At 37.9% G+C, this 26,164-nt stretch overlaps 1 protein-coding gene across 50 annotated transcripts in view; it reads right to left on the bottom strand.

The window, feature by feature from the left end:
• Positions 1-26,164, bottom strand: part of blnk (B cell linker) — a 374,165-nt gene that overhangs the window by 141,338 nt on the left and 206,663 nt on the right. For 7 of the 50 annotated variants that reach the window (XM_051923822.1, XM_051923832.1, XM_051923826.1 and 4 more), the window contains exons 10-20: positions 24,260-24,347; positions 15,506-15,583; positions 13,478-13,503; positions 13,369-13,391; positions 10,398-10,454; positions 6,215-6,251; positions 5,638-5,683; positions 3,474-3,525; positions 3,210-3,237; positions 2,569-2,613; positions 1,396-1,438 (exon numbers count right to left, since the gene is read on the bottom strand). The exons of 16 other annotated variants lie outside the window; for them this stretch is intronic. In XM_051923822.1, the coding sequence (XP_051779782.1) occupies positions 1,396-1,438; positions 2,569-2,613; positions 3,210-3,237; positions 3,474-3,525; positions 5,638-5,683; positions 6,215-6,251; positions 10,398-10,454; positions 13,369-13,391; positions 13,478-13,503; positions 15,506-15,583; positions 24,260-24,347 (523 nt within the window). The remainder of the gene's footprint in view (positions 1-1,395; positions 1,439-2,568; positions 2,614-3,209; positions 3,238-3,473; positions 3,526-5,637; positions 5,684-6,214; positions 6,252-10,397; positions 10,455-13,368; positions 13,392-13,477; positions 13,504-15,505; positions 15,584-24,259; positions 24,348-26,164) is intronic. 27 more of the 50 variants (XM_028795332.2, XM_051923840.1, XM_051923845.1 and 24 more) reach the window with 14 other exon arrangements.

The raw sequence follows: 26,164 nt of genomic DNA, 5'->3' as shown, positions 1-26,164 counted from the left end.
CGCACCACACAACTAAACAGCTCGGGATCCTGGTAGGCAACCCTCCAGGCAGTCCAGTCCCACCCTCCAGAAAGGACCACCTATCTGGCACAGCCAAGTGTTACGTGGCCATCTCCTTGGCCTGGTCCAGCCATTTGGGTCCTCAGCAATGAGGATCCTGCGAGCAAGATCACCCTCTGGGATTCGCGCCATATGGGCATAGTGCCATAACTGACGTTCCCTCACAATGCAGGTAATGTGCCTCATATCGAGACTCCATGAGCAACCACTCATACAACACAAAGTCAAACAAGTGGTACCCAGGGATTCTTCAAAGACACACAGTACCGGAGGAGTCCAGTCTTTGTCTCGTGTCACTGGATAGCATCCGTGTCTTGCAACCATACAGCAAGACAGGAAGCACCAGGACTCTAAAGACTTGGACCTTCATCCTTTTGCATAAATATCAGGAGCGGCCTCATGACCCCCCCCCCCCCCCAATCCCATGCTCTCCCATTCCATCTAACTGACTTCATAGGAAGAGTCACCAGAGACATGAATGTCACTGCCAAGGTAAGTAAACCTCTTGACAATGTCAACACACTCTTCGCAGACAAACACACTGCTGATGGTTGTGCCCAAGGGGCCATTAAAAGCCTGGATCTTGGTTTAAATCCAGGACATTTGCAAGCCCAGACATTCTGAATCCTCACTTAGTCTCTCAAGAGCCCCCATCCGAGCCTCCATTGACTCCATGAAGATCACAGCATCATCAGCAAAGTCAAGATCAGTGAATCTTTCTTCACCAACAGATGCCCCACAGCTGCTGGACCCCATGCCCTTGCCCAACACCCAGTCCATGCAAGCATTGAACAGTGTAGGAGCGAGAGGACACCCCCGACGAATTCCAGAATCAACTGGGAAAAATGCAGAGGTTCTGCCTCCACTCTGCACAGCACTCACAGTACCAGAAATCTGGTCAGTCATCAGTCAGTCATTGTCCACCCCACTATATCCAAAACACAGGGTCACAGGGGTCTGCTGGACCCAATCCCAGCCAGCACAGGATGCAAGGCAGGAACAAATCCCGGGCAGGGCGCCAGCCCACACACACACACACACACACCCCCCAAGCACACACTAGGGACAATTTTAGGATCGCCAATGCACCTAACCTGCATGTCTTTGGACTGTAGGAGGAAACCGGAGCACCCGGGGGAAACCCAGCAAATGTAATTTTTCTTTTCAAACAAAATTATTTAAAAAATTGAGCTTGGAACTCAAATGCAAAAAAAATGCCTTCATCAAATTAATAAGAATATAAATACTAAAACTCAACAGTCCAAATAAAAATTATAGAATACCTTAACAGACAAAAGAAAAAAAAAATATATATATAGTTGAAACATACTTTACCTTTATTTGGAAGTATATGGGGTCGAGGCAGAAAATTTGGCTTCTGCAATGTCAAAGAGGTAAAACAAATGAGAATAAAGTGACTTTTAGGAAGCCTAATATCCTAGGTTAGACTCCCAGAGTAAAACGTGAAGAATGAGCATCTCTACCAATGAGCATGATGAGCAAAATTGTCTTTTTCCTTGGTTTAAATTTTTTTCTGTTGCCATTTTCCTCAAGGGTATGATTAAGGCTTCCCAATGCTACTCTTTTATTTTTATAACAAGATAAAAACTGTAATATTAATGAAAAGGTATAAAGTAAGCCTTCTAATATTAGAGCAGACTGTTCTTAGAGTCAGTGACCTAGTTATGAGCATGTGAAGAGCAAAAACACATTGTATATAAAAGAAAGATATGCAAATACTGGTCAGACTAGATTAACTGTATTTGTTTTTTATTATATTTCTTAATTCTATCTTATTGTTTAACACATTTTATGCCTAATGTTCGTTATGACATAATATTTATGTAATACATGAAGCTGATTCTGATTGATGTAGTAGTTGCTAGTGGTTTAGAATCTGTTCTGTAAATGGTGCATTAGGCAACATACTTGTAGCAGTAAATATCTACTGACAGCAAACACTACACCAAAAATGCTGGCACAAACACAGCAACATGAAGCACCATTCAGATCATTGTTCACAATGCAGACAGACACTGCAGCAGGCACCTGACTGCACTCTGTCTCCCATATTTATTGCATCACGTATTTTAATGATATAATTCATATTTCCTCATCTATTGTCTGGGTTTGAGATGCAAATTAAAGTAATAATTAAGCTACTTATATGATGTGTTGTTAATTTCTGCTTATATATACTATAAATTAATCTACATATCTCCAGGTAGAGAACCCAGCATGAGCATTGTTTAAATATGCTCTTTAGTAATACTGTCACTATTACTGGCAATGACTTTCAAGATATAAACATGGTATGTAATAAATGTTTATTACAACATGCTGAATTGAATTTCGTTGTTTTACAGGACTATTGACTAAGGCTGAAAATTTTTCATAACAAATTAAATGGTAACAACTGTGTGTTTTGAGAACATAACACATGTGATGCAATATTCTGCTGGGCTTGCGATTTGCTTTAGCATGAGATTAAAAACTGTTTGTCCTTACCAATAGATCCTCTTTACTTTTTAAACTGCTGCTTTGTTGATGCTCCTAATTTGAATATTATATAGCATATTAATATTACATCAAATTCTGTCACAAAATAAAACAACAACATTTTGTAACAGGTTTATTCCATTCATACTACTGTTTGGGTCCTCAACTAGCACTCAAATCTTTGACTTTCCAGTGATCATTCCAAGCTATTGTGCAATTAAAAAGAGCAACTAAACCTTCTAATTTAAACTAGCATTCCTATAGCTCCTCTAGTGTAAGGTGGAGTTGTCACTGCACCATTTACTGCAAAAGGCCTCCTTAACTTTCTAATATTCTCCCTCAACTTAAATTTGCCATTTGCAGTGATGTGCTGCTCAGTGACATCTGTGCAATAGGAATGCATCTCTTGCCAGTCTGCCCTTTCCTGGCCTCACAATGGTCCAAAATAAGTGACATCATGGTATGCTAGCTGAGGAAACAGTTTAACACATAATGTTTGTTACATTATGTACTGAATATTTTATATACAGTGTATATATTTTATATACAAATCTAAATTTAATAATTATGAATCCATTTTAGTGTTTTTTATTATTATCTGGTATTTAAATGTTGCAAAAAAAATGTAGTGTTCACAATTTAATACTTACAGGTTTTGCTGGTATTGCTGGTTTCCTCCTGAAAAAAATTGACATTTGGATAAAAAGTTACTGTGTGTGTTTCGACTGTAGAACACAGGTCAAAGATCTCCATATAGATAAAACAACATATCATAAACAAATACAATTAATTACTGATGGGTAGGCCCCTTTTAAATTATAAAAAAAAGAATTACTGAATTATAAACATTTTTCTAAATAAAATTATTCACATAACAGATTTCCAGATTATATCACTCTTGTTCATTAACTTACGTTTCTCTTGGTTGTGGTATTGGTTTACTGAATCCATTAGCTGTACTGTGACCTTTAAATGTGGACAAAGTATCAGTTATTTCTCGAAATACATAACTTTCTGGAAAATTAAATTTTCTTTTCTTTTATTTTGCTGTCCATATGGACAATAAAATGTATAGTCAATATGGTAGAAAGTTTAAATGAATGTGCACATAGAAACAGGTACTTTTTTATTCTACCATTTACATTTTGGTTTATAGCAACCAAGTCAACTTGTGCAGCTGATGCACCCACCACAAAATCCTGTATGCCCTCTTCACTAAAATGCTTAGGCAGACTTTGTCAACAGTCGACAAAAGTTTTATTTGCAGTGTCATAAAAAGATATGATCTCCCATCCTCTCTGATACTACAAATTGCTCTATCTAGCTTGTTTGCTTCCTGTTTGTTTTGTACATTTCATTATGCCAAGTACACATTCAAACTTGTAGAGTTTATAAGCTATTGCAGAACTTTGAATTGCTTTTTATAAAAAAGACTGTTGTAAAGATATATTTATATTGTGCGCCTGTAACAATATAGTCACATTTTCATGTTACTAAAGTTAAAATGGGAAAGGTTGTATAAAGGTTTTGCTTTATGTATAACTAGCCAATTGAATAATTTAAAATATATTTGATCTCTTTTGCCCTCCATGTACCTTCAGTGCTTTTCCTGTGTATCCTAGCGTGTCTGAACCTCTTGACTGGCACTCCCTTTTTAGTATGCATTCCCATAAAGCTTGCTTCTCAGACTATCATTCTGAGGAGCCTTGCTCACCTCTTTTCTACTTTGATACTTTCTATCTTTACAACCAACTCTCAGCGTTGCCTACTACACCTTCACTCCTCCTCGTTTGTCATACACTTCCTCTTTCGATCACGTCACCAAAGTCATACTGGCTAATCAGATTGCTCTGAGGTGCCGGACACACACAGACCTTAGTGTTTTATAATGTAGTAGATGGATAATTTTCAGTGTAGATTATATAATGCATATTATATTATGATGTTAATGTTTCCTCAGCACCAAAAGTTGTCTTATTTTGTATAAAACCCTACTTTTGTAACTATTCAAAACACAACAGCCTATTTATTATTTTTTAATGAAATGCTACAATATTAGTTTACCTCGTCTTTTTCACTATATTAATCTGTTCATGACTGCACTGATGCACTGCTGTAAAACAGACTATGCTGTACATTATCTGCTGCAAAGTTGAAAAAAAATAAAATCACTGAATTTAGTGAATTCATACAAGTTGCCCCATTACATGCTCCAGATTAATTTCCAGTATGTCAACATAGAGACTCTTGTTATTATTTTTGCATAGACTAACATCTACTAAAGTGATTATCTACACTACTATTAAATTTTTTCCCCCCTTTGACAAAAATGCTCAATATTTCAATATATATATTAAAATTTCAATATATTAAAAATTAAATAAAAACATATGAACCCTACTTTATTTTGGACATGTACTATGTATTGTACATGCATTATAGAAAACTGATTAAGATTTTTTTAAACTTTAATTGCTTTTATTTTGTAAGGCAAAAAAATCCATTGAAACCACATACACATAACTGAATCAGAAGAAAAGTCATTCAAAAGTAAAATTGTGTTTTGAAAAAGTACACAGTTAAAGGAAAAAAACTGAAAATCTGGAAAGTAACTGGAATGTCTATTGAGTGTTATTCATATGCACAAAATGTGAAAACAAGAATATGTTTAAAAACAAGTTTTGATTTCCATGGATTAGTGTAGTGAAATATATTAAAAAAAATGGAACCAAATTGAAAAGCTAAAACTGTCTCACCAGAAACCAGATATTTAAGCTGTATGTCAGAAGAATATCATTGGTTAAAGTGAATTAATATGAATAATTCTACTATATATTGCATTGGTATTTTTTTATTTTAAATCATTTAGTCAGTGACCACTTTATTGACATATTATTATGGGTTATTATCTATATTTATATTCTCATACTGTACTCATATTCTTCTTATTATTATATCTTCTACACAGAATATACAATGCACAAAAAGGCACATAGGAAGTCTTTATAATCAAAATGGGCCTACTAGCATAACCATATTGGAACATGCCTAAAACCAACCAAATAAATTGAATCTTACTGTCATCAGGATCACAGACTTCATATTCTTCATCATCTGCAGTCTCCTAAAGTACAAGTTTGGTTTTGTTATTGTCTGTTTTTCCATCCATCCTAACATTTGACCAGCTTCAGCTTCATGAATTACAAAACCAAAGCTATTTTAATATAAAACTTATTTTTAGGGAAGCTATGCAAAATAAGATCTCTGCTGACGAAAATGTATTATTAGGACATTTTCCTTCAGTACTACACCAAAGTAATTTTTCAAACCCTATGAAAAGCAGTATATTTAACACAGGAAAGCATCTGTATGAAGTAAGTTTTTTTTGTTCAAGTTTTCAGAAAGAGTCAATGTTTAGAGTGCTAAATATATTTCAGCTGAAGCAATTATTCTTAGTTACACAGTGTGCAAATGTAAGCCTTGGATTACTTTTTGAAGCATTGTTTGATTTATAAAGGGATATTAAAATTTGACAATAACTGACAAGTGTAATGTTCCCCCTCAATATTTACATATACACAAATATTTAAGCTTGTAGTTTACCACAGCACTCAAGCACAAGGGTCAAAATAAGTGTAACAAATAGGATACCTACAGGTACAGGAGCTTTCTTTATTCCATGAAATAGTTGTCTAAAAAAATAAAAAAATAAATATGTTTAAAAATGCAAATTGTAAATTTCTCTTGGTATAACTTCCAGGATGCCTGCGGTCTCGAGATCAGTGGCTACGTGTATGTATGAAGGAAACCTTGCTTAAACACTCCCCTTATTTATTAAATCCTGCATGTAAATGAACCTGCTAGTATGATTTTATTTTCTCTCAAGAATATCAGCACATTTTTCAGTAGATGTAAAGATGATAAGGCTGTATTTGGTAACTTCATTTTTAGCCAGGATAACAAAGTATGCAGTCACTGTGGTAACATTAAAACATGCAGCCATTACAAAGCTGAAGCAGATACCTGTACTCCATGCTTTAGGTATTCAAAACTGAAAGATTTCACCATGCCACAGAATGTATGACCCATATCGTCTGTGCAAAACATTCCTGTGTTTAAGAGAAGGTATTTTGCCTTTAAAAATAAAATAAATAGGCCAGCTTTTGCTTGCAGAATGTAGTTATTGGCAAGGCAGTGTGTTTTATTGATTATGGTGTCAAAGCAGTGTGAGAAATACTCCATTATAATCAGGGACTCCTGTTAGTTCTTTAGTGTTGGCCAAACACTGACATCTTACTCTGATGCCAAAAAATATGCAATAAATAAGCCAGAGAGTTCTCTCAGTTAGTATATGCATATATGAGTTTCATCATAAACGAATCAGCAATCTGCAACAAAAGCCATGCCACCTTGTACTTGTATCCAGTACCACGCAGAACAGCCACTTTTCATGACAGAGACACACTAAACACAGAGTGTACAACACTCAGCATCATGCTGCAGCTCTAGTTAGTCAAAAGCATGTAAGGCAAAAGAAGGTTATTTCAAGAGTATGGCATTGAACACCAAAGCACCAGCAATTTCCAATTTTCGAAGCATCACCGCATACCTAGGCAAGCATTAATGGCTTCATGGAGAACCCATCTACATTTTTTTCTCTAAAAAACTCTGTCTGCTGCCACTCATTTGCTCCACCCAGCATGTGAAGCTCTTGTGGACCACTGCCTTTCTAAAACTCTGAGGAAAGCTGTCTGCTGACTACTACAACATTCTTCTAAATCCCAGAAATAAAGATGGAGTGATTTATAACACCATACCGTTTTTGAAAATGTATTTACTGGGAACCCCAAAGTTTTGATTTTCAGGAGGACTAAAGCATTTTAGGGTGGTGATAGACACCCTGGGATTTCTGTATTTTGCACTTTTTTCTAAATTTGTCATATGGGGACATTTTGACTGTGGAAGATAACCACAGCAACTCAATATCCTTAGTCCAGTTTGGCCAGGATGATTCTAAGCAAAAAAAATGTTTGTAGCAAGTCAAGGCAAAACTGAGTAAAAAATAACTATAATTTAATTTTTTTTTCCTTTTTCACACATCCACAAAACTGTTATTTGCTGTAGTCTTGGAAAACATATCTGCGTATAGTAAGAGACAAGACTATAATTTAAAGTATGGCCTACTAAAGTAGATCATTGCCAAAAAAAAAAAAAAAAAAAAATCAGAAGGTCCTCCTATTAAAGTACAGTGGAACCTCGGTTCACGACCATAATTCATTCCAAAACTCTGGTGGTAAACCGATTTGGTCGTGAACCGAAGCAATTTCCCCCATAGGTTTGTATGTAAATACAATTACAGTTCGTATGGTCTGGAACAGATTATGTAAATATATATATATTTTTTTAAAGTTTTTAAGCACAAATATAGTTAATTAAACCATAGAATGCACAGCGTAATAGTAAACTAAATGTAAAAACACTGAGTAACACTGAGAAAACCTTGACCAAAAGAGAAAACTAACAGAGTTTTAAGCACAGGGGAAAAAATGAACATTTGAAAAAAATCCGTAATTTAATAAACCACCAAGAAAAGTAACATTGCAACAATGCACGCTACGAACCGATCGCTGTAAACAGAAGTGAAAACAAAATCAAGCCCAGTGCATTCTTTAACTGCCTTCCTACCTTATGTGTCCAGTTCTCTCTCGCGCTGCCTGTGTGTGCGTGCGCGTCTGCCTCTCTCGCGCTGCCTGTGTGTGCGCGCACGCGTCTGCCTCTCTCACGCTGCCTGTGTGTGTGCGCGCGCGTCTGCCTCTCTCGCGCTGCTCACTCTCTCGCGCTGCCTGTGTGTGTGCACGTGCGCGTCTGTCTCTCTCGCGCTGCCTGTGTGCGCGCAAGGCTCACTCTCTCGCGCTGCCTGTGTGCGCGCAAGGCTCACTCTCTCGCGCTGCCTGTGTGTGTGCACGCGCGCGTCTGTCTTTCTCGCGCTGCCTGTGTGCGCGCGCGGCTCACTCTCTCGCGCTGCCTGTGTGTGTGTGCGCGCGGCTCACTCTCTCGCGCTGCCTGTGTGTGTGTGCGCGCGGCTCACTCTCTCGCGCTGCCTGTGTGTGTGTGCGCGCGGCTCACTCTCTCGCGCTGCCTGTGTGTGTGTGTGCGCGCGGCTCACTCTCTCGCACTGCCTGTGTGTGTGCGTCTGTCTCTCTCTCGCGCTGCCTGTGTGTGTGTGTGTGTGTGTGTCGCGCTCTCTCACTCTCTCTCCCTTGCTCGCTGCACAGGAAATGCACAGGGAGAGACTGAACATGTACAAACCGAAAGGGAAACTGGCTTGTTCGTACACCGAGTGTGTGGTCGTGAACCGAGGCAAAAGTTTGGTGAACTTTTTGGTCATAAACCGATTTGTACGTGTACTGAGACGTTCGTGAACCAAGGTTCCACTGTACATTGTTCATGCAGGAAGTGATAATGAAGTAGATCTGTGAGGGAGCATAATTATTTCCAAAGGATGCAGTGCATATGCTGTTCTGTGAGGAAGAAAACAATGAATCAGTTATAAAGATCAAGTGGCTGCTATAATTTAGCTGCAAAGCTTTTGTTTTGCTTAATGCTTGTGTAAATGGCAACCCACATACTTTCAGCAGCATCAGTATTAAATTTCTCAGATAGGTTTATCTAGTGGTTGCATGGTGGCAAAGAGGTTACTTCTGCTGCCTGTCACCTCTAGTAAGTTGGGATGAAACCAACATAGGGTCACCATCTATACTGTAGATATTCTGATTTTCCTCTCATATCCCAGAGATATTTTTGTTAAGTTGTCTGGCATATTGACCAATCAAAGCGGGTGAGAGTGGGTGCCTGAGTGAGTTTCTACTCCAATGTTGATTCCTCCCTTGTGTCTCACACTTCCAGGGTGGGCTATATCTCCAAAATTTAAATTCAAGTTTAACAAATGGATAGATTGATTTTTAAAATCACTTTTTATTTGATTAAGAATAACTTTAAACCAAAACATATTGTTTGAAATAATCTGTTAACAATCCAGTTTTTACATTTTACTAGACACTTCACTGCTACCACTGATTAGTTAATATTTTTGCAATGTTTTTAAGGTTTTGTTGTGTTATTTTCTGTGGTGAACAGTTTGTGCTACAAAGCCAATTTACAGGGGAGACATTCTCATAATAGTAACCTTTAAATCAAGTTAATACTGTATGTTAATGGTATAGAAATATACACTAACACAATACTTATGATCATGTATCACTTATTTTCCCAAGACTAGGCAAATGTTTAAATTTGTTATTTTACAACATACAAGCCTTTTTAACTAATTTTTTTTTTTTTTTAAATAAAGGACACTGTTTAGGTCACAATTTAAAGTTCTGTTTATATGCATTATACACTATCATTAATGCTGCAACATGGTGGCCTCATGCACCCTTTGTCCTGGGTTGGAATCCTGCATTTGGCTGCTGTCTGTGCGGAGTTTGCATGTTCAACCCTTAACAATGTGGGTTTTTCTTAGGCACAGCAGCTTTCCTCTTACATCCCAAAAATCTGCACTAAGTTTCATTTTTATTCTAAACTGATTCTGTGTGGATGTGTATGAGAGTGGGCCCTGTGATGCACTAGCACCTCTCCCAGGGTGGAATCCTGCCTTTGCAGTGACTGCTGCCAAAATAAGTTCTACTCCTCTGCTTGATTCGAGAATGTTAGGCCATCATGGAGACTTGAATAATAACGTGATCTATGCTGAAATGATTCTGAGACAGAAATGTTTTTGTGAATCTGTGTTAAAAGAAGAGCTAAAAAACAAATAAAAACCACATATCATACTGTACCTATTTTCCACTTTTGGAAGTAAACATGGAATAGTTTTAGGAGGAGACTTGTTTTTCCTTGAAAGATATAAAAATCATTTAAAGTCAGAATTAATTAAATATATTGTATTATGTTGTACTGCTAATGTACATACAATTATACTTTTAAGTATACTTTATCAACTGAAGCAAAGTATGAAAAAGACAATCCAAATTATTAAAACAAAAAAGTTCAGTATAAATACAGCATCATAAATGCACCTTTTTTTTACTTTTTAAACTTAACTGTTTAAAGTCGCACCACCCTTCACTGTAGCTTCTTATAAAATCTGATATTTAATACCAATTTTTAGTATGCATGAGTATCATGACCCGATTCATCTTACAGCATTATTAGAGTTAACTATAGAAAATACACAACAAATTTGTTTGCAGCTTGCACCCAATATATATAATTTATGTCTGTTCCTATGTAGTGCATTTGCAATTTATAGCATTTATTTAACAATTCAATACAAAAATTCTACATTTATGGAAGAATTCTACATTTATTTGCCCTGTCTGTCAATAGTGCTATCACAGTTAACGAGAACTATTGATGTGGATTTTTTAAAGGTGTATTTACCTACATAAAATGGGCAAAATTGTGGTGATGACAGAGCAAGTTAGAGTAAGAGTATCAGTCTTATTGGGTTCTCATTTTAGAATAAAGGAAGGTTTTGTTCAGAAATGAGGCCAATCATTGGAGATATTTTTTTCCTCAATATGTGCACTACTTGAAAAAATCAGGGAAAATTGCTTAACTTTTAACATTGAGCTACATTTATACATTCAGAAGAATTTTTTTTTTTAAATGTAAAAGAAAAAAGCACTTTCCATACCCATTAAAATACAAGTATACTTTTAACTCCTATATAAAAAAATAACACAGCAGCAGGCCAGCATGCATTGAGCATAGGAAATTAGATGAATAATGAAAAAGGGGGATACTGGAATAAAATAAAAAAAACCTTTAAATTTCATATAAGGTGCTAAAAATGTTTTCAGTTGAAAGAAGAAGACGACATCTTCTTGTTAACCATTTCAATTAATCTCATTGCTGTCTTACAGATTTCGAAGACCTGTATACAGTAATCCCTCCTCCATCGCGGGGGTTGCATTCCAGAGCCACCCGCGAAATAAGAAAATCCGCGAAGTAGAAACCATATGTTTATATGGTTATTTTTATATTGTCATGCTTGGGTCACAGATTTGCGCAGAAACACAGGAGGTTGTAGAGAGACAGGAACGTTATTCAAACACTGCAAACAAACATTTGTCTCTTTTTCAAAAGTTTAAACTGTGCTCCATGACAAGACAGAGATGACAGTTCTGTCTCACAATTAAAAGAATGCAAACATATCTTCCTCTTCAAAGGAGTGCGCGTCAGGAGCACAGAGAGGAAAGCAAACAAATCAATAGGGCTGTTTGGCTTTTAAGTATGTGAAGCACCGCCGGTACAAAGCCGTTGAAGGCGGCAGCTCACACCCCCTCCATCAGGAGCAGGGAGAGAGAGAGAGACAGAGAAAAACAAAGTCAAAAATCAATATGTGCCCTTTGAGCTTTTAAGTATGCGAAGCACCGTGCAGCATGTCGCTTCACGAAGCAGCTGCACACAGAAGGTAGCAATGTGAAGATAATCTTTCAGCATTTTTAGACGAGCGTCCGTATCGTCTAGGTGTGCGAAAAGCCCCCCTGCTCACACCCTCTACGTCAGGATCAGAGAAAGTCAGCGCAAGAGAGAGAGAGAGAGAGAGAAAGTAAGTTGGGTAGCTTCTCAGCCATCTGCCAATAGCGTCCCTTGTATGAAATCAACTGGGCAAACCAACTGAGGAAGCATGTACCAGAAATTAAAAGACCCATTGTCCTCAGAAATCCGCGAACCAGCAAAAAATCTGCGATATATATTTAAATATGCTTACATATAAAATCCGCGATAGAGTGAAGCCGTGAAAGGCGAAGCGCGATATAGCGAGGGATCACTGTATGTCTCCTGTGTGATTCTGTAATTTGTCTTTGTCTGCTAAATAAGGAAAACATATTTAGTTCCACTAAATTTAGAGTTCATTACCAACACTGAGGGTAGGCTGGCAAGTGTTAATTTCCTTTCTATCTTCTATTTAATTTTTTTCATTTTAGTTATTTGATTTAATATCAGAAAATTACAAATTCAATCATATGAATTATTCAACAAAATATACACTTTTTTAACAAATAAAAGCATTATTGTATGAAAGATAATACATTCATTTTTAATTTGTAAAAACCACCAACAAAACAAAGTAGATTTCATTAAAAATAACCTCCTTGCATCTACGGAGAAATTCACAGGTTCCAAAGGGATCAGCCTATAGTATCAACACTTCATTGGAAAAGAGAAGCAGCAACAGATGACAAAGTGAATGACAAACTCACATGAAAGTGAACATTTTAAAGCTTTTCATTTACTTTATTTAAAGTAGGAAAACTTTTTTTCTACAAAGTTCTAGATAGAATTTGAGATAAAAAGTTAAAAATAACACAAAGCAGTTTCTATATCTTCTTATCTGAGGGGAGGGGGTCGGGGCCCTCCTCACTCACATTCCAGCCTCAGGGCATGTACCTTACCTCTGCTTAGCTAGTGAACGAGAGAGCTACTTCATGGATTTAGATCAGGTTTTTTTCTATAATTTGATTGAACATTCCGGTTGATTTTGCGACTTCTCTCATTGTGCTAAGAATCATAGTTCCATTGCAGGAGCAATATATTCGTGCTAATCTGAGACAGAGGCTTCAGGCTGAGGGGAGAAGGGAAGTGTGACTTCAGGAGTGGGGAGCCAGGCAGAGCCCTCCTCACTGTCCTTTATCACTAATACGCAGGCACGGCTAGTACTGTATATTATATATTAGTATATTGTTATAAAACTCTTAGCTCCTAATATATTTCAACTGTTGTAATATTGTATTAACCTACCTCATTACAGGTGGTGAATCATCCTTTAAAAGTGAAAAAAAAAAAATTCAAACTTCAGTGTTAATTAGTAATATTTTACAACCTTTAATAAATTTTGAATAGAACTCACCTCTAAATCTGGCACTTCATAAACATCTGAAGACAGAAACAGATGTGATTAACAATATATTACGGAGAAATCATAAGAATATTACTGTTCATGTGGTATATCTTTTTTAAATACGTAAATCATTAACTATACAGTTTTTAACCTAAACACATCTGATTTATTTTCAATAATAAATGGCAGGTAATTCTATACTGTTACTGATACACTGGATATTTTAAAGTAGCAGCGAATCAAGCAAGCATTCTGAAAATACACAGGCATCCGAGTGTTCCATGGGTATTTCTGTGGATTCCTGTTATGATTTAGTTAGAAGACTACCGCTGCCTGTTAAAAAAAAAAAAAAAAAAAAAAGTATGCTGTCTTGGTATTTTGTTTATCAACTACAATTTTTTCTCTTTCAGATGATGTTAGGCAAGACCTTTTGTGTTTTTATTGAATCCCCCAATGCACTTTTGTTTATAAAACTATAACAGAAAGTCACCTGACTAATTCATAGTAATAAAAAATATAACCATTTTCATAAACATTTAATTCAGTTGAAGGTCTTAGAAATAGAAGTCTATCCCAAACAAAAGGACTTATCTTCAACAGAATACTACTCCATTGCAAGGCCCACACAAACAATATGCATGTAGCCCTGGATGAAAACCAGTGTTTTAATAGTGCTTAGAGTGGCAGCATCTGCCAAAAATGTCAGTGACACTCAGATGGTTGTTTGTTGATCGTTTGTCCTGGCAGTGCTGGTGGGGAGCAGAGAAGATGTCACAGTCAAGTGATAAATCAGACAAATCTGTGTATCACACAAAAAATTACTTTTCCATCCCATTTAAATTTCAGACCACAGTAACCTCTGTGCACAGTACATACTGATGGATTCATTTTGGAAACTGCATACACGTCTGCAAAGTCTTAACGTTTTAAAGTAAGGTAGTAGTTTTGAATATTGAATTGTCAGCCAAGCACAAGTATGAAATAGACTCAGCATCTCAAAAATCTAAAGGTGTTTGGCTCAATCTTTTCAATCCTACCAATTTGCTTTCACAACATGAATATCACAAAAATACTTTTACAACAATACTTTTATCTACAACCAGTTCCAAGATGCACTATTTTATGCTGCACTATATAAATGTCAAGAGATATATTTATTAATAAACATTACTGAATGATGAGTAATGAGTAGAGTGGCTGTGGTTAACAGCACATTCCAGAGAAATATCATCTCTCATGGTGTTGTATTAATAGCTCCTAGTTCTAGCATTGAACTTAATGCTTTAACTACTTAAATCTTCACTCCTTAGGTTGGAGGAAAAGGAACATTTTCTTGATAAAGATTCAACTTGGCTTGCACATGTGAAGGTACGGAATTAAGTGAACTGAATAAAAGTTTATTTCAGCACCTCTTTTAATTTTATATTTTGTACTAAAAAATAGTTTGTAAAATTGTAATATAAGAAAATTAAGGAACATTGCAAAACAATATGCATTTGCTAAACTAGATTCTTTCTAGGAATCACTTTCTATCTTATAGGCCTCTTTTTTCAACCTCAACCTGAAGACTTTTGTGTTGCCTTTTTAAACAGATTCTGTAGCTGAAGCCCTGAAATATCCAATTTATGAACTAATGTTGGTATTCTTGACATTTTTATATCACTTTCTTGATATGTGGCTCTAATGTACTATTTCACATTTTTCAGCTTCAAAAGGACCTTGTTGCCACCATTCATTCTAACATACTTCACTGTAATGAAGCAAATACATATTGTACATACTACATTAACTTTTTTTTTCTTTTTTTAAGTAAACTGTAGTGAAAGAAACTCTACTCCATTTCAGTTACTAAGTGTGCTATACTAAAATAAACTTGACTAAAATAATTGAGAGGACAGAATGAATTCTAGATGACTGTGGCATTGTTTTGTACCATATACTGAAATTTTAATACTTGAATGAACATCATAGTTTTCATTCATAAATTAACATTTACTTCAAAATTACAAACATTATACATTAATATACTGTATTCACCTGGATTATCATCTTTTCTGGCTGTGTGACCGGCATTCTGAGTTTTAGGCTTTAGTCTTCTGTTAATAACAGGTGGGGCTATGAAAAGAAAAACAAAATCTACATTAAAAGGCCATCATTATTAACATTTTTAATCTACTTTTTCTAGTAGCAGTTATGGTAGCAACACTGAAATAGGACTGTCCAAGTCAACTATCCATGGGAAATTTCTCCCAGCCCAGTCTGAGGAATTACCAGATGCTTCCATATATAATGATATATAATGATATATAATCTCTCTCAAGCACTTTCAAGTGTGCCCCTTAATCTCCTCCCAGTGCAAATCCTACATGTGCAAACCACCTCAACTGGTTTCTGTCAATTAGAAGACAGAAAGACAGTTCTTTTAAAATCTTTTATTGAATTTATTAAAAGCGTGTAACATTCCATACAATCAAGTCCAAATTAACAAAACTAAATTCAGTGCAACCCCACCCATGTGAAAGTGGCCAATAGCCAGAGTAAAACTTGACAACAACATTCTGCTCTAAGGTTCTTGTATATTCTGAAGCTCCTCATGCTGTCTTGGAGAATGAGCCCAGCAACTTTACACAGAAATTCAACTACCTTACAAATGGTTTCATGTCACTACCAAGAGCAAATGCCCATAACTGAGAATGGGAATCTAGACTGACCAGTAAATCAATAGACTCATCTAAGGATTTTAATTCTGTTTTACAACCATCATCTGGTACAAGGTAACTATTACTGTACAAAATCATTGGTTATTCATACAGTCATCTCTGTTCTCACTCTTGAACATAACCCTGAGGTTATTGAATTCCTTCACTTGGGGTAGCTGTTCACATCTTAGTGCAGAGAACAAATCATGCTTTTTGAGGAGAGGACTGTGACTTCATATTTGAAACTGCTGACTGCTGTCCCAAAAGCATCACACCCTGCTGTAAACCGTTATAGTGAAAACTGAAGATCACATTTTGATGGGGCCCAGAGGACAGCATCGTTTTCAAACAGGTGTAATACAACCATCAAAATGCCAAACTGGATAGTCTCTAAAGCTTGCCTCCATCTAGCTATCCTGTCAATGAAAAGCTTTAACAGGAGAGAGGACATAACCTATCCATGGCAGAGTCAGATGCTCACACAGGCTGGACCAAATATGAGAATACAGCTCTCACTCTGCAAACATGAGATCTATAATACACACAGCTGCACTGTCTGAATTTCATACTTTTGTAGCAACTTCCTGAAGACACCAAACCTAAAAAAATATCCATAGACAGGTACAGTTAAAATTGTAAAAACACCATGAAACATTGTTCTAGTGTAAAACTAAATTTGTTTGAAGACAGATAGAAATTGGTAATTTTTGTAATCCTTCTTGCTCGTACATCAAAAATACTATATATAAATTTATTGTAAAAAGTAATCAGCTTTGTGACCAGTTTGAAGGAATCCCTACATATACAGTATGATAAAATACTGAAATCTACAATTAACAGATGATAATCCTCAACCGTGGACTGCTTTAAAACTAAAAAGCTACTTCTTTAGTTTTTTTTCTACAATGGCGTGTACACTTCCATGCCTACTTTCTCCTCATCTAGTTACTTATTTGCTTATTTTTTTATTTCATGCACCTCAATAACTTTGCCTTGTTCTTTCAAATTTTTATACGATAAACTCCATCCTATTCCGTCCATGCTTTAGTAGTCATCCTTGACAATGTCCTGAAAATATTCTATAAATAAGGTGTGAGAGTCAAGTGTGTCTACAGTATTATCTATGGTATATACTATTTTAAAATGGTGTTCTCATGTATCAAACAGTTCTAATTCTGTACTACTGCTCCAGTTAGGAGTTATAGCAAATGTTATTACCATATCATTTTTTGGCTTCCTTCTTATTTATTTCTTGAACTTCTATACACTCCTACTTATTGTTGAAACTCCAAAAGCACCCAACCCAGGATTTATGGCTAACCTGTTTACCCTCTATTTTTCATGTCTGACCTCATCTTTTTATGTCTAAAGTACACAGCACGTTCTTTGGCACTGCTTTACTACTGTACAGTATTTTCATAATCTTCAATCAGTTTCAACTTGGAAAACTTGTAAACACTAGTTAATGTGTAATGACACAGACATAGACTACTGTTATTTACACAAGCATATACACACAGCACCATGACAAAGTATTTGTCCCCTTCCTGCTTTCCTCTATTTTTGCTTATTCATAACACTACAAGCTTTGTATAATACAAAAGAAAACCTTTGGTTGTGACACTTTCAGCAGCAACAACAGTAATCAAATGCTTCTGGTATCAGGAGATCAATCTTTGAAGAGTCTAAACAGAAATTTTGGCCTCTATAGAATTGTTTTAATTCAGCCATTCAGAGGTGGGCTTGCTCTTGTGCTTTAGATCGTTGTCCTGGTGAGTAACCCAATTCTGCTTGAGCTTCAGGTTACAGATGGCTGGACATTTTCCTTCAGTATTTATCTGTAGATAGCTGAATTCATGCTTTCATCATTTATGGCAAGTTTGCTGCTTCAGGGCCTGGGCAAACATCCCCACATCAACATACTAACACCACCATATTTCACTGCAGGCATGGTGGTCTTATTTTGAAAAACTGTAATGAGAAATAAAGTAAAATGACACTTTTAAATTGGCTAACTAAAAAGATTACAATATGTAAACTTTCAAGGTAGCTCAGGCCCCTTCTTCAGGCAAAATGTACAAGGGGCCTGAGCTGCTTCAAAAGCTTGCAGATTGTAATCAATTAGACGGATATAAGTGTTGGCCTAGTGCCTTTCTAATGTTGGAGTCATGAACATAGACATTAAATGAGCGGAGAGAGGCGCGCAGTTCCTTACATGTTCATTTGGGTTCTTCTTTGACATCCCATATGAGTTTTCTGTGTTCTCTTGGAGTAATTTTGCTAGGTATGGCCACTTCTGGGCAGATTTACGACTGTACCAAGGTTTTTCTATTCAGAGATGATGGCTCACATGGAATTTTGCAGATGTCCCAATTTTAGACATTGCTTTGTAACCATTTGCTGACTGATCAATCTCGGTAACTTTCTTTCTCTGGAATTTCTTTTGATCAAGTCATGGTGTGCTACTTGTTGAGACCTTTTAGCCAACTTCACATTGCTAGAAAGGATCCATTGATGTGATTTTAGATTCAATAGGACTGGCACCAATCAATTCATTGATTGAGTAACTAGGAGGCAATTACTTTTTCACATGGATGATAAAGTGTTGATAAAGTTTTTCCTTCAATAAATCAAATGATTATTTCAAAATGGTGTACTGTGTTTACTCAGGTTGTCCTTTGTATTATACTAAATTTGTTTGGAAATCAGAAACAAGTGTTATGAATAAGCAAAAATTGAGAAAATCAGGAGGAGGCAAATATATATATTTACAGTGCCATGAAAATGTATCAACCATTACCAAATAATACAGGTTGAGTATCCCTAATCCAAAATGCCTTGGACCAGAAATATTTTCCATATTTTTGGATTTTGGGAGTATTGGCATATAAATAATAAAATATCTTGGGAACACACATGATCAAGTAGATAAATGCAAAAAAAAAAAAAGATGACTCGCATGTATAATAAGACATTACAAACATATTAAACCTCAAAAGTAATGAATATGATGTGCAGCTCTACCGTAGCTCCATTTTAAGAGGGCCAATACTGTGTATTTGATGGAAAAACAAAAAAAGTTATTCTGTACAGTTTATATAGGCTACCTGTCGTCACTTCTTATGGAGCTGGCCAACAGGTCAGGATTATCTCAGCCAATGTTTGCTCCATCATGCCTGCTGTGCTGGAAAACAGTACCTGACAGATGACATTTGGTACTGACACACACGTGTGCTTAGGGGACAGCCAAAGCGTCCAACACTGGGCTTTAAAGACACCAGGAAAAGGGTTGGTAACTAGCATTAATGCCTTTCCTCTTTCAGACCTATGGAAGAGTAAGCCAAAACTTGTCACTTCCCTCTTCCTCTATGTCCTCACTTCCTTCTCATACCAACATCATTTCATTTAATTTCCTGTGGTTTTTGTATAAAACCAACCTGTTTGCCATACTCATTTGTCTTTTGTTGTTTTGCAGAGAAGACCGGTTTCAGTCGTTACTGACTACTCTCCAAAAATATACGGGCAAATCCCCAAATCTTTGTTTTTGTTTCGACTCCAATCATTCACAACTGCCGTAGTCAACAGGATCCAAGCTCGAGGAAGATGCCTGAAGAGCAGGACCTGAGCAACGTACTCACCACCATCATGGCCGAACTGCAACTGGTGAAAGTCCAGCTGGGGGAAACGAGAACACAACTGGTCGAGCCCGAGCCCCGTGTGGGAGCCGCTGCCACAGTAAAATCTGACCAAGCCCGAGCTCCATCCCAGGTATTAGTGCTGCTTACTGTGGCAGACAATACTGAATTATATTTTTTAATTTTCTAACGTACCGCCAAATGACATCACTGGGAGCGAGTGGAATGGGCCAACATACTGGCGCCGTACCTGAAAGGAGAAGCACAGCGGGCATATTATGACCTTCTTGAGGAGCAGGCTGCTGATTATGAACCCCTCAACGCAGAGGTACTGAAACGCTACGGCATAACAGCAGGCAAGGGAATAGCACCTATGGAAGTTCGACCCTGAGAGGCCGACATGGGCTCAGGCATTCGAGATATGGGGGAAGACCGGATGCTGGCTATGGCCAGACATAAATTACAGTTGGCAGATTGTAGAGCAACTGGCTTGCGAAACCTTGATTAATGCTCTCTCCAATTATATCGCCCAGCAGGTCTGCAAACATCCATACAAAAATATGGAAACCCTGGTGGAGTTAACGATCGCAAACGAGTGGCTTGTAAATTGGAGAGGGCAGAACGGGCTGCTCATCTATCCCGACAGGGATGTGTACCCTTCTGTGAGCCCAACCACCGTCCCATGGAGCCTAGTGCTGCTGCTAGGTCTCAGGAAAAACAACCCAATCTTCCCTGCTGTTTCAAGTGTGGTGAAGTCGGGTATATCGTGTCTGCCTGTCCCCAGCTGTGTGAACCCATGGACTGACTGCAACATTGCCCAAGGAGAAAGGTATTGTGCTGCCGCTCTCTTTGTCATTTACTTATACAGGAGTGATGTTAATAAACGAGTTCTGGGTGACTGCCATGTTTGATTCCAGGAGTAACATTTCCATTGTTGCTCACTGATTTTTTCTACTGCGACAGTGGCTAAAAGCTATGACCAGTTTAACCTGTATTCACGAGGAAACTTGGTGGCATAGGTCCGCCTCCTGTGTGATAAGCTAGGATGGATTACAATGGCTGTGTTTCCAAACCCTCCTTTTGCTATCATTCTCGGTTGGGACTGGTCTTATAGTAAAAGCGGTATGAAATAAAACCACTCCTGTAACTAAGTTGGGCCTCCCCATGGACGGGGATGACTCAAACTCTGCTATCACGCCGTGTATACAAACAATGATTAGGTCCACTCAATGTGATGCAGTAGAAGACCCCGACCTCACCCCGGAAGTGATCCCCACCGCCATGGGGAGACGAGGCTTTGATACTCTGCCCAGTGAGGTCAACGGAGATCCACTGAGCTCTCTGCATTTTCAATTTAGAGCCACTCAGGTTTCCTTTAAAAGAGAACAGTGGAACGATGATTCCCTCAATTTCGCAAGGAATCCAGAAATTTCAGTTAATGGCCAGTGCACAATCCTTCCCATACCACAGGGACCCCTCTTTGTACTACAAAATGATTTATTATATTAGGTAGCGGAACATGAGGGTAAGAGAGGGTCACTGTTGCTAGTCCCACAGACCTACTGGTGGCAGGTTTCTGAATTAGCACACACTCATCTCTTGGGTGCCCACATGGGCACCAAGAAAACATTACAACGAATTAAACTTAAATTTTATTGGCCTGGAATAAACAAGGAAGTCTATTTAGTTTTGCACTTCCTATCCAGAGTGTCAATTATGACAAATTCTTAGGATGAACCATGCTCCTCTAGTTCCTCTCCCCCCATTGATATTCCATTTGATTGGATCGGTATCGATCTCATAGGTCCACTTGAACCTTTGGCCAGAGGACACAAATACATTTGAGTATGGCAGGGTTCTTTTCACGAGTCGGGATCCCCAAAGAAATCTTAACAGACCAGGGGACGCCCTTTACGTTGGAAACATTCAAGGAGGTTACCAAGTTACTGCTTATAATGTCTATCACCCTTATACAGATGGGCTGGTAGAAAGATTTATTCAGACACTAAAATGGATGTTACATAAGGTGGTCAACGAGGATGGAAGAAACTGGGATCAGCTACTTCCCCTCGTTCTATTTGCCTACCGGGAAGTCCCACAGGCCTCTACAGGATTCTCTCCTTTTGAGCTGTTATATGAGCGACAACCCTGGGGTGTTCTGAATATCTTAAAAGAAGGATGGGAGAAAGAACCCCTTCCCACCGTAAATATCTTGGAATATATCACACAATTACACAATAGATTTGAAAGAATTCGGCCTATACTAAAAAAAATATATGGACAAAGCATAGTCAGCACAGGCCCATCATTATAACTGGACCACCACCCTCTGGGAATTCCTTCCAGGGGATCGTGTTATGGTCCTAGTGCCTACCTCCCATTCTGAACTGCTGGACCATTGGCAAGGCCCTTATGAGATTAAGGAGAGTAGAGGACTCAACAATTATTTGGTCAAACAACCAAATCGTTGGCTGAGTGAACGAGTGTATCATATAAACCTGCTGAAACCGCAGAAGGAAAGGGAAGCCAATCCCTTCTGCGGAAAGCCTTGTTCCCTTTTCATTCAAAAACATTCCCTTAATCTCAACAATAATCTGACACACCAATGGCCGGTAATCCTGTCTGTACCGGAGGTATTGAGCAAACAACCAGGGCGGACCCCTATGATTAAGCATGACATTGTTACAGAACAAGGGGTGATTGTCCGGAAGCATTGTTACTAACTTACCAAGGGAAAAAGAACTGAAGTTCAACTGGAAATCAAACGGATGTTGGACATGGGAATAATTGAAGAAAGTCATAGCCCATGGTTCAGCCCCATCATATTGGTCTCCAAACCTGACGGGAGTTGGAGGTCCTGTAATGATTTTCAACGCCTTAACCAGGTCTCTGAATTTGATACGTATCCAGTGCCCCAAGTTGATGAACTCCGGCTGGGCAATGCTCAATATTTGACCACTTTAGACATGACGAAGGGGTACTGGCACATGAGAGGATCACCTACTCCATGTCGGAGCAGTTCTCGCAACACTTGGTTAAGCCGGCCTCACAATAAACACAAATAAAATGTTTCTTTGGATTATCGGAGGCCAAATATTTAGGCTACCTTGTGGGTGGAGGGATGGTCAGACCTCAGTGTTTTAAAATTGATACCATTTTAAATTGGCCCCGTCCGGTAAACAAGAGGCAGGTCCAAGCCTTTCTCGGATTACCGAAGTACTACCACTAGTTTGTACCCCGATTTTCTGAGAGAGCAACTCCCTTGTCAAATCTTACAAAGAAAAGGGCTCTTTATAATATGGTTTGGGATGATACAACTGAAGCTGCATTCAATGACTTAAACAGGCCCTTACGCCAGCACCAATACTGAAGTCTCCTAACTTTTCTCTTCCGTTTATTCTCCAGACTGACGCTTCAGACACAGGATTAGGTGCCGTGCTGAGCAAAAGTGTCTACGGTGCTGAACGCCCCGTGATGTTCCTCAGCCAGAAGCTGCTAGATTGGGAGACCAGGTATGCAGCAGTGGAACAAGAAGCCCTGGTCATTAAATGGACCGTGACTCAGCTAAGGTACTACCTTTGTCACTGACCACACCGCTTTACAGTGGATAGCCATACATAAGGAATTGAACCCATGGGTCACATGGTGGTTTTTAGACCTACAAGCTTATAGATTTAAGTTCATTTATTGCCGGGGTTCTCTCCAAGTCAACTCCGATGCCCATTCTCATGACTACAACCTCTCGGTTCAGGGCGCCTGACCCGACGGGTCTGGGCTGAGGTGTGAGGTCATGTCATAAACGTGTGCTTAGGGGACAGCCAAAGGGTCCAACACAGGGCGTAAAAGACACCAGGAAAAGGTATGGTAACGAGCATTAATGCCTCTTCTCTTTCCTCTTTCAGACTCACGGAAGACTAGGCTAAAACTCATCACTTCCCTTCCTTTGCAGATAACCTCACTTCCATCCCGTCCAGATGACCTCATTTCATTCCCTGCCGTTTTTATCTTTTGTTGTTTTGCAGAAAAGACTGGTTTCAGTAGTTATTCACTACTCTCCAACAATATATGGGGCAAATCTTTGTTTTTGTTTCGACTCCAATCATTCAGTGTATACAACATAAAATGTTTTTGCCAACATAAAAAGCAATATGCAGCGATGTTGGCGTTCAAAATGGTTCAGATATTGAAGCATTGAAAGTTTGGGCTACTCCACCCGTACGAACAAACGTTTAATATTCACATTTAGCAAAACACGTTTATGTGATATAGATTATTGATGAAGTTGCTGAATCTCAACATTTAGCAATACCTGTGTCTTCTGAAAAAATTAATAATGAGAATTTAGTTAAATATTTAAACATTTGAAAGATATATAGAAACATTTTAGGATACACTATAATGTACCCCAATAATTTTATCTCATATATAATTTCTTCATTAATACTACACACTCTTACCATGTGGAGTTGCTGAAGGTGGCTCCTCATTGGGTTCAATATAGTTATTGTCATCATCTTCTTCGTCCCTAGGGCAAACATAGTCATTCTGCAAACAAGATATTGCACATTGAAAAACTGTATTAGGCAAGTACTTGCTATGACTGTGCTTTTGACATAATGGAAGGGGCATCCCTGGAGCTCTAGAACAGTCATGGGTTGGACAGATCTAGATGTTCTGGAGTAGAATTTGGGAACTCACTTATAAGATGAGAGATGTAACTTTTCTAGAAAGGGAAAATCAAGAGCTTGCATAACAGACTGAAAAATTCTGACTAGATGTGGATAGTTTCACCTGTATAGCATGTTATAGCATTGGCTATAACAAGAGACTTCTTGAACAAAGACATTCTGTGTATATGGGAGGAATCTTGGTCAGGTGTAAGAAAGCTCAAAAATCCCTTGATGAATATTGTGCGAGTTTATACATTGTGGAGTTTATACCAGAGGGTGACTTGAATTTATGACACAATGGAATGGTGCTTGAAACAGTACTAACTCTGTAGTCCTACTGGGGGATTTGAGTGCCCATACCTGACAAGATGAAGATAAATGGAGCAACATGACTGATGGAAACGTCCTGCTTTCTATACATCTGAGTGGTAAATTGTTACTGCATTTCTGTGCTGGTTACACAGTAGGTTGTCCACAACGGATACAATATTGAAAAATAAGTAGTATTCAGAAGTATCTCATTTCAGATAACCACTGGCACAATAAGAGAACAACAGCTGTTACAGTGGCCAAAACAAAGGCATGTGTGTGAAGGAGATCAGGCCTGCCTGGAACTACTACAGGGATGAGGCATAGAGCGACTTCTTTATGATAGAGATTAGAGTTGGAGTCAAATATAGAGTTCAGGCAAGGCCTCACCTGGGAGGATGGAAGAGAAGCTAGTTCAATACCAGAGGATGGAGAAGTAAGTGGACCAATTACCCTGTACTGGCTAGGTAGGATTCTTATTGTGTTCAGAGTTCCTGTAGATTTGTTATTGTAATGAATCTGGGGTTTTGGCTTCCTAATACTCAATTTTGTTTCATTTTTAGGACTTAAGCTTTTTTTAATTGTTTAATTATTTATGTGCAATTCCAATAATTTTGTTCTTTGTTTCGTTATGCTCACTAATTTTTTCGAGTTGATCTTTGCATAGTCTTGTGGGCCAGACTTACATGTTATATGTCTGTATTCAGCAGTGAATTAATTTGGCTTACATGTGGGTTGAACATTGGAAGGCTCATAGAGTGTGAAATTTCTAAAACTATTCTACTCCATACTGTGGGGGAGGTCAAAGCAGAAGTGTTGTTTTGAACAGAAAAGAGCAATGGTGTTCTTTTTAAGCTCATAGTTATGCCTGAAAAGTCTCCAAAAATGTATAAATATTAAAAATATTAACATAAATGTGTCATGTACAGTATGTGTCAAAAATACATTACTTGTCCATTGTAAAACAATCTATTGCAAGGGAAAAACATATTCTGTTAGACCAGAATATACTTTGGCACTCAAAGGCATCATTGAACTAGTACTAAAAGTAAAAGATGCATTGCTGCTGGTTATATGTGGTCTCTGTCATTGAAAAAAGTGGCAGCAACATTTCTGAAAAGATGAACTCCAGAGAGTGCACTTGAGCTAAATGGTGTGTCATCACACCCAGTAAAAAGAACTCCTGTTAAATGGGGTCTTTCAGTTGTTCACAATGAATAATATAAGGAGATGCAGAATTCTGTACTCCGTACACTTGAAACAGTAAATGTGCCTAGTGACATTGATGCTACTTCAGCAAAAATTACGCACATGGGACAAGGCTGCACAGCATTCAACTGCTGCTGCACGTCTAAATTAATGACTAGTTCAAGTTATTATTGC

Source organism: Erpetoichthys calabaricus, chromosome 2 (genome assembly GCF_900747795.2).
Source record: "Erpetoichthys calabaricus chromosome 2, fErpCal1.3, whole genome shotgun sequence".
Lineage (NCBI taxonomy): Eukaryota > Metazoa > Chordata > Cladistia > Polypteriformes > Polypteridae > Erpetoichthys > Erpetoichthys calabaricus.
The sequence above is the reverse complement of the archived record's forward strand: the minus strand, read 5'-3'. Positions and strand labels throughout refer to the sequence as shown.